At 40.2% G+C, this 13,026-nt stretch overlaps 1 protein-coding gene across 6 annotated transcripts in view; it reads right to left on the bottom strand.

Annotated features, from left to right (window-relative positions):
- The window catches only part of MAP7 (microtubule associated protein 7), a 122,042-nt gene that overhangs the window by 71,209 nt on the left and 37,807 nt on the right, over positions 1 to 13,026 (bottom strand). Inside the window, exon 2 of one of the 6 annotated variants that reach the window (XM_064447206.1) lies at positions 12,269 to 12,367. The exons of the other annotated variants lie outside the window; for them this stretch is intronic. Within the exon in view, the coding sequence (XP_064303276.1) occupies positions 12,269 to 12,281 (13 nt within the window). The 5' untranslated portion in view covers positions 12,282 to 12,367. The remainder of the gene's footprint in view (positions 1 to 12,268; positions 12,368 to 13,026) is intronic. 6 annotated transcript variants of the gene reach the window in all.

The raw sequence follows: 13,026 nt of genomic DNA, 5'->3' as shown, positions 1-13,026 counted from the left end.
CACTCAAGTGCTGTCTTCCTTCTCTTCCCTTTGCTCATGGAGACAGTGGTTGAGAGGCTGGTTGCCAGAGTCATTAAGTTTTCTTGTGTGCAACCACTGAATGGAACTGGCTCCATACCAACAAAGCAATGGTTCTCAACAAATTGCCTTCAGTATTCCCAAACAGTCAATTTCTTGGCTTGACTAAATACTATGAAGTTTTTACCGACATGGGAGACAGACACAGGGTTTGGAAACACAAAACTTGGCTGGCATCAGTCCAGGTACTAACTGCATCCTGGGCTCCCTGTATTGCACTGGTGGAAATTATTTTATGAATGCAAATGGCCTTATCTACAAGGCTATTCTTTGAGCCTTGCCCTTTGGATTGCCATTTTGCGGGGAGACACTTATCAAGCCTGCTTCATAAAAATATTTTTCATCACAAAGGCCTATAATACAGACTCAAAATTATGAACTTGCTGAAATTAAACACTAGCAAACTCTCACCAGCATCTCAGACAAGGCTTTTATAATTAACGGACCCTCACCAATTGCAAACAGCTCCAGACCAGAGTATTAGTGCTTTCCATCGTTCTGCCAGTCTTCACAGTGAACCAAAGCTAGGATAATTTGCTATGCTTGAGTTTCACTTGAGCACAGAGCATTAGTTCCTCACAACCATGCTCCATAAACCTACTTACAGAGTCCCTGTTTTCCTGTTGATCCAGATGACCGTCAGGATGTTGTTGCTCATGTCCTGTACCTGGCCTATCTTTCAAACCCTTATTCCTGTATGCATATCTGTTGCACTATCCAACCAGACGCTATTGTGCGTTGCAACATGACAAGACATAGTTGCACAACTTGCATCTTGTGCTGCAACTAAACACTTTTTCCAGAGCAGAAATCGTATGTTGCCACTTTATCTCAGGACATCCCCTTCTTGATAAACTCATTTCATCTATGACAGCATGTTTTCCACAGGTCTGAGCAGTCAGTAGCTCAACCACTAGTGAGGTTCCAGGCTACAAAAAGATTAGAGCTCTATAGAAAGTGACTAAAATAACATAATGCGCATCCACCTTGCTGGTTTGCCTTCATTCACCCAGGGGATGTTTCAAAGGTCATCACTTTGAAAGAGTCATACAGGGTGTTGCTGTGTAAGAGAGATCACCTCGCTCCACAGCCCCTTGATCAGCACAGCCAGGTAACTCCAGATCATCATTGTCCATGCTCTGAGCAATCAGGATTCATATCACAGCTATACAACAGACGACGCAATAACAAGATGCACTCTGTTTCTGTCCAAGACACTTTAAAATATTAGTTCCAGAGACTGAAGTGCCAGCTAACTTACTTTCATTAATGCTTACCTACTGCTGTGCCAGCTTTGCAATTAAAAAAAAAAAAAAAAGACCAGAACAAACTTGTCAGCACTTTTTAACTTCCAACATGCATTTCTCTTGCTTTTAATAGAACAGCAATGACAAAAGCTGATGCAACTAGAAACAAGCACTCTGCAAAACCAGGTTTGCATGACACCAGTTTAAAGGTGCCCTCAACCTTTACATCATCCATCGGTTCTTATCTGGGAGTAGCAGGTCCAGCAGAGCATGTCCCCATGTCAGTTCACTGATGACCTGCATCAGGTATTGTTCTGGAATGTACCAAACTCATCTCCTGGTTTCTAGCACCCAGCTGCATTGTCCTCCCAGAAAAGTGGTTAAGAGACACCCATGAGTACTACAGCCTGTGACCATGAGGCTCTTCCCAGCTGCCTAAAGGCATCAGCACCAGCTCTCCCTTCTGAATCAGTGCTGCAGCAGACGTTGACTATGGCATCATCTGTGCTCCTTACCCACAAAATCTCTACTGGCTCGTGACCTGCCCCAGGCAAAGCTCTAATCATTCAAGGCATTCCCTTACACAGAGCACACCACCTCCTCTTTACCTGACCACCCATTTTTTTCTCTTTTCACCCAGTAAATTGAGGCCTGAAATGCCTCTCAGGGCTCTTCAGCTGACAAGTCAGGCTATGCACAGCGTAGGGCAACAAGCCCAGGATGGACACCCTCACGTGCTGTGTGTTTACTCCGCCGTCCATATGCAGCTTCACAAGCCTGGATCATGACAGATGAGTGGGAAAACTGGTATCACTCCATTTAAATACCTTTCTTTTGGAGTAGGTTAGGAAGGGATCAGTTTTATTTTTTCTACTTTATAGGCCCTGAAATAGAGTATGAAAAAGATAAAGTAACAGATATGCAAGGTCTTCTGACTTCTTGGTCTAACGTCACTACAAGGCTGAATATCAATTGTTAACATTAAGAACAGGCTTCTTGTCTTCAGTGAGGTTGCAGTAAATAAGTGATTGAGGAACTGGTTGTAGCCATCACAGTAAGACAAAGTAAAGGCCTTCCTTGCTTGAATTATAATTCTTTTCAGTGCTGTCACACAATACAGACTGTTTTGGACTGGAATTATGCTGCCTGTAAAGAACATGAAGTATCCTAGCCACCACAGCTCTCCAGCAGACTACTTTTAAAATTATTTATTGAGAGAAACACAATCTTTTGCCAACTGTTGAACATTCACACAGATTAAAAACTGTCAGATCTTTGGGCATGGAGGTCTTTGCTTGGCACTTCCTGCACCACCTTGAAAAACAGCACCTGATTCCAGATAGGGCCACATCAGTGCCACCATGCTAAGCCATAGAGAAAGGGCTGATTTACCCTTCATTTTTGAAGTTCCAAAAATGACTAACAAAATACAACCTCAGACCCACGTATTTTCAATGGATATGTAATTAACAGTAATTAATGGCACAGTGAACTGATACTCATACCTGCATAATTAGCAGTAGGTAGTTCTAGCTATCATCTCCACCTAACCTTCTGTAAATTAAGAGCAGTCTAAATTTAGTTATACAAGTTAAACCTCCTGCTATTGCTCTATATCCAGAGAAGGAAGCAACTATAAGTAAATAATACTAACTTCATTCAAGGTTGTAGTGAGAAAATAGACTAATTTTCACCCTACATAAAAAACTTTAATTTGTCTACATTTGACTTTATTTTGATGACAGTAAGTCTCACAAACCAGTAAGATTTGACCCTGAGTTGGGAGTTAATTTTGAGACTTTTTTCCTGAATATAAGTCTCCCTGATTTCTGTTTATAAATAATGTGAAATAATAACACAAATTAAGGCAGTCCGTCTTTTTCCCTGGTTGATCAGAAATTAGTAAGATTCTTTTAATTTTGGTAGAAAGCTAGACCTATGCAATTAGGCTTTGCTAAATTTATGCAATTGGTTTCCACTTGCAGGATGTGTGTTGTTTCATTCTTCTCCCCATAGTTCTGCTCAGTGTATACTGGAATAGAACAAGATATTTTTAGGGGCAAAACAATATCATACTACCTCCAAAGAATATAAGCTAGTGAAGAGGAACAGATCACTTCTTAATTCCCTATTTGGAACAAATTTAGGTAGTATGACAAGTTAAATGTGCCGGCAAATATGATTATTTAAGAAGATAACTCTGGTAATATAAAAATGAAAATCATTCTAGGGGTTTACATGATCTTCCCCTTGGAAGAATTAATGTTATATTTAGATGACATGAATTTGTCTGTGATGCTTTCAGATCTGTGCTAGAACAATAATCTTCTACGGATGTTCCAAGGAAATCTCTTAAAGACATGCTAGTGAGTCATCTGGTCAGGAGCTAATGAACACTGACTGGCTTTGGAAACTGTTGTTCTTCCTCAACATCTAATCTGGGATTATTGTAATGATTAAGAGACTAAGTCACCTGGGAGAAGGACATTGTACTCAAAGTAGTCCACGCATCACGCAGTGCTACTCTGAGTCAGGCTATATGACATATTCAGTAGGAAGCTAAATAGCTTATATATTTGCATATATATATATTTGCATATATTCTCTGCATAGTAGCGTCAGTCAAAGCTCCTACCCTGCAAGCACTTCCTCCTGTACATACACTTAGGTCTGTGGCCCTTCTTGAAGGTAAGAGGCCATTATGCATAAATTCAAGCACATTCAGACTCTTCATCAGAGCTGGATCTCAACTAACTGGGGAACCTGTAACTGCTACAGAACAGACTCTTATTCTAGGCCTATCTGACGAAACAGGAAAGGTAAGGTAAATCACAGAGACAGAAGGAACAGATAACAACTATAGCCTCCTCTGAGCTAGTTACAAATCAGAAGGAACTACAGTAGTTGAATGGAAACAAAATGCCTCTCCAATTTCAATATCATCCTAAAAGCCTTGAATACATCCCAAATTCGCTAGTATCTAAGTGCTACCACAGGACCAGTTACCATTTTTCCTCAGAAAAACTTTTAAAACAAGTCTTATGAGAGCTCAGTTTTCTAAGCACATGAAACACCAGGGAAATAATCAACTACAGTGTAACATACATTTTTTCATAGTTATTCATAAAACTACTTTCAAAAGTATCCTATATTGTTTTTCACAGATACGTTGCATACCTAGTGAGATCTGAAGCTCATTGTGTTCCACGGATCATTAACTATTAACAATTCCTACTACACAACATTCTGGATACAAAGAAGTGCCCAAGATATTGCATCCCACCCCCTACCTCAGGATACCCCTAATCCTACCATGAAGACACAACAGCCCCTTCCCCTGCAGCTGCAACAGCCAGAGGTGACTCTGGCTGTTCCTGCTAAGAGGTGGCACCAGCCAACTGCATTTAATTCACCACCACCAAAAGGCAACACACCACCAAAACTCACTGTAACACAGCAGGCAGCTCAGGTTGTCATGCTCCATCCCACCCTTAAAAGCAAATGGTTGAAAATATTTGCATTTATATTCCTTTCCCTCCTTTTGTCTAAGCCATGTAAGTGACCTGAAGTAATAAGTGTGGGCTGATTAATTGCTGTATGTGTTCCCTTCTGCAGAGTTGAAGGGTCAGTTGGGGTAAAAGTAAAGGGTGACATGTCATAGAATACTAAACACTCCTGTTTTTAAGCAGCCACCTTGTTCAATGAACCACATACAAACCAAGAAAGAGTTATTTTCACCACATGCGCTTAGGCTTAAATGGACCAGCTGAGAAGCAGTTGCTGAACTAACTCCAAAGATGGAGAAAAAGCCTTATGCGGGCCTCCCTCCCCAAGGCTAACTGCTTAATGGCATATTAAAAATGTAGACATCTTAGTACAGATTTCTAAGGATTTCTCTACGTTTACATAACAGTTGGCAGCTCTCTCATCTGTGGTTGGGGGTTTTCTGATTGCTTTGATTGGTCTTTTTTCCTGGTCTTAGTAAAACCATCTGCAACATTGTACTTGTCTTTACACTTTTGTTTGTGGAGAAAAGATGTCCAACTGCACCTTCTCTTATTAACTGCCCCTGATGTTGTTAGTACACTGCCAGGTATGAGGCCAGAGATAGCAGCAACCAACCCAAAGTGGTTTAATCTGAGATTACATTTTAATCGTATTTCTATCATTTCAATACTTTCTATGACATGACTTTGTTACATTATTGCTGTGTTTGTTTAGTATTGAGCTGTTGGCAAACCTACAGTGTATGTTTTCCAGAAGCACTTCATGATATGCTGATTGTGGCCTAGCTGAAGATGAAACCCAATGAGAACAGAATAACATAATACCAAGTTAAATCAGAAAAATTAAAAATTTAAACCATTAAGAAAGAACTATTTCATTCTCCTACTCAAAAGTATTCCTCCTTGTTTCCACAAGGTAGAGAAAATCTACTGTGAAGAGGCTTCGGCTCCAGCAATCTCTGACAGAGTCCCCAAAGCCCCAAAAGCTAGCACTGAATCCGTTCCTAGTTTTGCCGTCAATATCATATTCTGTCTTTCCACAAAACTAACTAGAGAGCAAGTAACAGATCTTTGAATTTAGCAAGATAGTTATATGAGTTTTCAAGGTATATAATTATGGAATTCTTAAATCACTTATTTCAGAGGCTATAACAAGAGGAGGCATGCAGGCAGAGCTGTGTAGATTAAGCAATGTAAACGTTAATTAAGAGAGCTGGAGAAGGGAAAGGAAATAACACAATTCCTCTGCATTAGCATGCGGAGCCCCGGGCCCATTTACCACATGGTGCGGGAAAGCCTTTCTAAGGGAAAAATAAGCAGAAAGCAGAGATCAAGCTTAGGAAGAGGAAAAGAGGTCAAATTTTTTAGTGCTGTTTCCTGTCCTCTCCCTTTCCACATCCTTCTCCGCACCCAGGAGACAGGAGTATCTGTCTGTAACAAAAAATGGGCAGACACTGATACTAATACACACCCTACACTACACTAGCCCTGAGAGGCTCTATGGCCCTTCTATCAGGCACCTGCAAGGCTGGAGCAGCGAGCAAAGATACTGATAAAGATAACCCCTATTTCCCTGCCTTGTTTTTATTTTATAGATGCTTCTATTACTGTAATTATACATATTTCACTGGACAGAATAGGTAAAAAGTTTTTCTCCAGGATAGATGAACGGGCCTCATAAATCACGGGTACAGCACTTGCTCCAGGCTGACAAACTCAGCGAGGTCACACTAGCACACAGAATGCTCTGTATCATGCACAAATTTGCAAGCCCCTGGGAGCCTAGGGGCGCAGCTTCATTAAGCAAAAAGAGCTTGCTAACACTGGCTGCGAGAATTGGGAGACCAGGTCTCACTTGGCCAGCAGGTGAAAACTGCAGAAAGTGCAGAAAGAGCCTAAGACTCATTAACCACTTGGGGTTTCACACAGCCTCGTTTACGGATTATGTTTAGGTGTATCATTTTGATCTGCTGTAGTTCTATGGAATATCATCTTTGCTTCCATGTATGCATTCAGGCTATTAAAAGTCTGCAGGATGAAGAGCTACATTTGCATTTTGTACAGCTGAGGGAAAGACTTGGACAAAGTTGCTAGAGTGCCCCCTCCAAATCTGTCCTCGTAAGACTAGCAGTACCCCTCTGCCTTTGCACAAATTGAAGCAGCAAGGAAGCTGTATTTATCGTGGCACAAACCAACAGCATGCTTCAGCAGAAATACACTCTATCTTCCTCAGCTAAAAGCACACAGATAATCAGTAGCTGCAACAGCACCAAGTTATTTCACAATAACCTAGTTTCTGAACTACTCATCTGACAGGCCCAGCAGCAATACTTCTTGTTCAGGACATTCCTAATGGATGTAACACATTCAAACCTCCTGCTCCCTGTCCCAAAATCCCTCTTAATGCTCTCTTTGCTTGCTCTGCAGTTCATTGCAGTAGTCTGGCTGAAGCAGCATTAAGAAATTGAGAATAGGGGCATGTCACCAAGCCAAAAAGCACTCTCAGTAAAATGAGTGCAGTGAAAAATCCAACTGTCACATCGCCAGCTTTTTAAAGATTAAATCTACCATGTGCCAACATGCCTAACAGCAACCTGTCACTGAAGTCCAGAGGAACTCAGCTTCTTGAGTGACTGCATCTTCAAAATCAGTTCTCACCTCCTACATGCCCTCTTAAGAATTGCCCAGAGTTACTCTAAATTTTATCAGGAAGCAGAAACACTCCCAAAATACTAAAACAATTTTTGTATGCGTATGGTCTCACTAAGATGACCAGATTTTAATGTGTCATCAATAAACTAGTTATTTATATGCTTGTTGTCTTTTCCAATTGCTATGTGCAGGCATTAGAGCAATAAACTAAGAACAATAAAGCAGGCTTTGCAATAAGAGCCTTAGAAACACCAGGTACTGTGAACTACCAGTTTCAAGGACTTCTTCAGCTTTCAGTGAAGAATCTTTCTGACATCTCTTGAAAATCTTCCATATTCTAGAATACATTTTTGTCCTTCAACTAGCTAGGAAGGACCTATGCTAAGTTAGGATAACCAGGGGAGCATAAGGAAGTTTGGAATGCATCTCAAGAAGCCACACTAAAATTTTGTCTAAAAAAAACAGGCTTCACCACCCCACAGTTCAGGTCTTCTCTTTACCTGCTACCAAGCTACTTAAGATTTCCCTATCTATCAATACTCACATAATTTCAGCCCCTTGAGTGCTGCAGTTGGTTACAAAATTGAGTGAGAAGGTGGGCACAAATGCTTGAGTACTCCTGTGGAGAACTGATGGCAGAGAAAAACAATGATGCATGTGTATCCTCAGAGTAGCTGGGCAGTATCCACCAAGGCTATGATTTGGCTGTGCTCTTCTGTCACTGCTGAACAGAATATATCCCTTGAAATGCACATATTTTCTAACTAGATAGCAGAAGACTCAGAATAGGATTTTGTATTTGTTAAGTTTAAATACATTTTGGTGCAAATGAGATGTTTAACCTGAGGAAAGACTGTTACTTCTGCCTCTAATTGGCTCAAATTAATCTCTGGTTAACTGCTGGAATTCAGCAGGGATGAGTTTTAGCTACTGAAACTGTAAAAACTTAAACGTGTCTCAACACTTTAACCTTCCATTCATTTGCCTCCCTTACCATTAAAATAAGTTCAGGAAACAAGCACACAGAAATAGCATGCCTTTCTTCCATTAATCACAAGGTATATTAAATTATTTCCAGTTATCTGGACAAAAACACCAGTGTTTTGTCACCACCTCTAGAAACACTACTGTAGTTCCATAGATTAAAAAAAACCAGCTATCCTGAAAAAAAAGCAGCATGCTTTAGTTCTAGGTAAGACTAATACAGACATTGTCCTCACCTCAGCCCTGTGCCTCATAAACTTCAGTTGGAATCCTGCCTTCAGTTAGGCAATTCAAGTAGCTATAGGATTTGAAGGTAAAGAACTTAGCTTCCTATCTTTCTTCCCTCACAGAACAGTTTGGGAACAGTTAACACCAACTTCCATATTCCAATATAGCCTAGAAAAAGATATGATACAATGCATAAACTAGAAGAAATTAAACTAAAAGAAATAAAACTAACAGACAACTCAACATCCAGAGGGACTCCACAGTTCCCTGAAGCCTTTAAAACAAAACAAAACAAAAACCACCCCCAAGAAAACCACCATAACCAAAAAAACCCCACACACCCCTCTGAAATAGGCTTTCACCTCCAAATCCAGTGATGTATCCCTGGGTCATGACATTGGTTTCAGCACCAGGTAAAAGCCCAAATCCAAGCATGGGATTTTAACTCACTGTAACCATCTGTTTCAAGAGGATTATATGGATTTTTTTAAAGTGCTAGACACATTAAAAATAGCAGAGTCACTTCAAATGCTTTTTCAGCTACCTTGCATTAAAAATATCACCTAAGCTTGAAAGTCAAATCTACACGTCCTGTAAATCTCTGTGCCTACTGATGCCTTCTTGACATGTTAAGATATCCAAAACAAAAAAAAAAAAAAAAAAAAACCACAAAAACCACCCAACAAAACCATAATACTCTTTTTTTGCTTTTTGACCAAGGAATCTGTACGCCTTTTTATAGCCAAAAGAGAGCAAAGGAAAGAAACATTATAATTCCCATTTGATCAAATGGGTTGTTCAGTTATTGGAGATATATGATGGGCTTCTCATCCTAGCAATATCACACCTCCCTAACCACAAGCAGGAAGGACACAGGTGAAGTTACACTTCATTACACAACCCCTAGTTTTGAAAAGTCATGATAAACAGCCAAACCTTCTATTTCATAGGAATGGCACCTTGAGTTGCTCCTATTTCAATGCCATCTTTCTGTTAATATGAGCTGCTTTGCAACTTGGCCAGGGCAGCGGGGAAGACAAGTACTTGGGAGATACGTTCACAGACACATTTCTATACGCAAAAGCTACTCTAAGCCTCCTCTCCCTCCCCTTGCACCCTCTTATGCATCCTTTACCTCCGCTTTTGATTCCCATTAACAAATGCTGGTCACTGTACATTCATTTTAAGAACTGTAGCAGCTTTGATTTTTCTAACACTGCTTACAAGTACATGACAGCACTGGATGATAGCAGAAGTCTAAAAACCTCACTTTGTAGTATTTTCTCATTATATGTACTGAAGAATTGGATACCAGCTATATATGTTTCCTTTATACTAAAATAGCCCTGAAAAAGAGGAATTTCCTGTTTCACTTGTTAATTCTATCATTATATTTGCTTATTTTAAAAAATAACCAATTAAAGAAATCATATCAACAGAAGTTATTAACAGTCTAAAGGTTTACCTTGTTTTCCATCAATTCATTCAATCAAGGCCCTATAACAAAATGCTGTGCCTGTTCACATCCACTAATAATGTTTTTCTTATTACATTATACTTCCATTTCTACTTTGCAACATTATCTGATAGCTGCAGAATTCCACTGCTTTTGCAACCAATATTAATAATTCACATTAATTCAATTTCCGAAGATTTTTGGCAACAATACAACAGATTAAAGTAAAAGTCTCACAACTGAAGTTCCCATTTAGGTTTGAAATTAAAGTGAGGTAGGTGGTCTCAGCTTACTTCCACTGCTTGTTCCCCTCACAATTAATACACAGCTCAGCATCCCCTTCTTTCCCCTCCCTAAATCCTCCACACTCCCAAAAGAAAAAGCCTGCAATCTAAGCTCAAGAATAAAAATGGGATAAATTCTTGTAATCATCAGGGTAAACAGTTAAGTGTGCATGTATAGTAGATAGTTCTAGCAATCCTTTACTTCCAGGAACACTAAGTTTCACTTAACCCCCTTAACTAATACATTCAAAAACCCCAGATAATTTATTGTCATAACTTCACAACGTGATTTGGAGATCAAAAAACTTTCTGCTCAATCCACTTTCAGCACAATCCCAGTATGACCACCACCATTTAAGCAAATGAAAGTTGCAGGCATCAAATCAGGCACCATTTACTAGGACCTCTAATCATGCAATGAGTGCAGTGCACACGCGGCCTGTGCTGGGGCTGTGGCCTCTGGAATTGGACCATATGATGGGCAAACACCTATCAATCACTGCTGTGTGCTAGGGCAGGCACCACAACATAAGGCAACATCTGGAGGCATTGACCCCTCAGTTTGCAGGATATATGCTGGCTTCCATCCCTCCATGTTTGCTCTAGAGCCCAACGTGCCATATACTAATTGTGAAAATAACAAAACAAACCCAAAAACCTGCTGCGGCTGGCACCTGGAATATAGAGGTGTGGCTTTTCTCCATCTTCCATACAGAGACCACGAGCTGCCCACACCATAAGGGGAAATAAGGGTCAGGTGAGGGTGCTGCACATAGAAAGCACAATAGCACCAAGGTACTATTCAATATCAGGCTACTTCCAGGTATGTTAAGTAGCACTTATAGCAAAGGAAAAAAACAATTCATTTATTAGTTCAGAGGCAGTTCATAGCAAACAAAAAGGACACCCATACGGCATAACCCAAAGTTTACAGTCAACCACTAAAGAGGACAACAGGCATACTGAATGACAAAGTGAGACAGCAAAAAAGCACCTTGATCAGATTTTTTTTTTTAATTTTGCTGGGTTTAGTTACCAGAAAATAAACTAAGTGGAGGTAGAAGGAAAAACACAAAATAAAACTCTTGTTTTCATGCTCTGCATGTACAAGCTTGAATAACTAAAGAGATTAACAGTTACAAAAAGCTCTGCTAATTCCCCATTCAGGGAATAACTCCTCACGCAGAACTTCCATGCTGCAGAACATCTTTCTCCAGTTGTCTGGCCTAGGGCGGATAAAGGAAAGGAAGCATTCTGATACCGAAATTGCTACAACACAACATCCCAATCCCAAAAGTGGCAGCTGTTTTAGCAACTGCAGTCCCTAGCTTATGTGAAAGATTTCATTACAGACTAACAGGCCCCTTCCTGTTCTGCCTGTTATCATCCTCGGTTTCCATCAGTCTTGCAGATTTGAAGTTAAAACTAATTAGTTTGAATAATGTTGTAAGCAAGTAAATAACTACACTATATATCAAGAGCATGGCTACTTACAACCAAGAAGTCAACTTAAATAAGAAGTCTGGTGTTTTGGAAAACAATCAGTAGTGAATTACTTAGTTATAAACAGCAGATACCCAAGAAAGATAAAGCCTTCTATTTGATAATATACCTTAAAAAAATCAACCCAAAAGATCAGTGTACTCAGATTACTCTTCCGCAACCCCCTGCATCACATTAGACTTCTTATAATTAATTACAAAGTGAAAGTACAAAGGAAGAACACTACATATATCCCACAGCTAGAGATAATAGTGTTTTCCATTTACAAATTTTAACAGGGAAGCCATTTAAAGGGGTTATTTCTGGAAATATGAAGACTGAGGTGCTTACCTGTTTCATCCATTATATTCAGTACCGTACACTCATTTGCACCGCAGAAATCTACTGTGAGTCCATATCACCCCATATGCATGACTTCAGTCTCCCATCCTGCATTTAAAAATTCAGGCTAGCAATTATGCAAACCCAGAGTAGAAAGAAGGCAGCATCATGGAAGGAAATGGTACAGCTTCAGAAAGCCCTAAAACCGCGTGCCATCAAAAATACCCTTTTGAGGTCAAACCTGAACCACTCTCACCAATATTTGGCCCAAGACCTGATCAAAATGGAGTTTGTCACATCCACAGCATCATGAGATTATATGCAAGGATAAGGAGGGGGGAGAAGCCTGCTGAGCAGTTCCCCGTGCTCTGCGTCAATAGATTTGGGCTTAGCCTCTGCTAAGCAGCTCAAGCCACCAGTTATTGGTGCTGGCAGCTGTCTACCACACTGCCCCACTTCCTATTTCAAAACACTGCCTGGGAGGGAAGCTTTGGTCAGTCAGCTCCAACCTGCCTCCAAATAAAGCTGAGAAGCAGGACAGTGGAACCTCCATCCTCGCCTTGGACAATCCTTCAAGGGTTTAAAATTTGTGCACACACCCCACACACACACTTTCTCAAAAAGGTTACAGTAATCATAAAAAACCCAACATGCATTTCAAGACAAAAACTATATTGAGACAGGACCTTAGTTTTAGCACATCTACATAAGATGATTGTCTTCTTAGGTGTTTCCAAGATTTTAGTATTGGGTATGCTATTCAGCAT

Source organism: Phalacrocorax carbo, chromosome 3 (genome assembly GCF_963921805.1).
Source record: "Phalacrocorax carbo chromosome 3, bPhaCar2.1, whole genome shotgun sequence".
Taxonomy (NCBI): Eukaryota; Metazoa; Chordata; class Aves; order Suliformes; family Phalacrocoracidae; genus Phalacrocorax; species Phalacrocorax carbo.
Note: the sequence above shows the minus strand (reverse complement) of the source record. Positions and strands in the feature narration are given on the sequence as shown.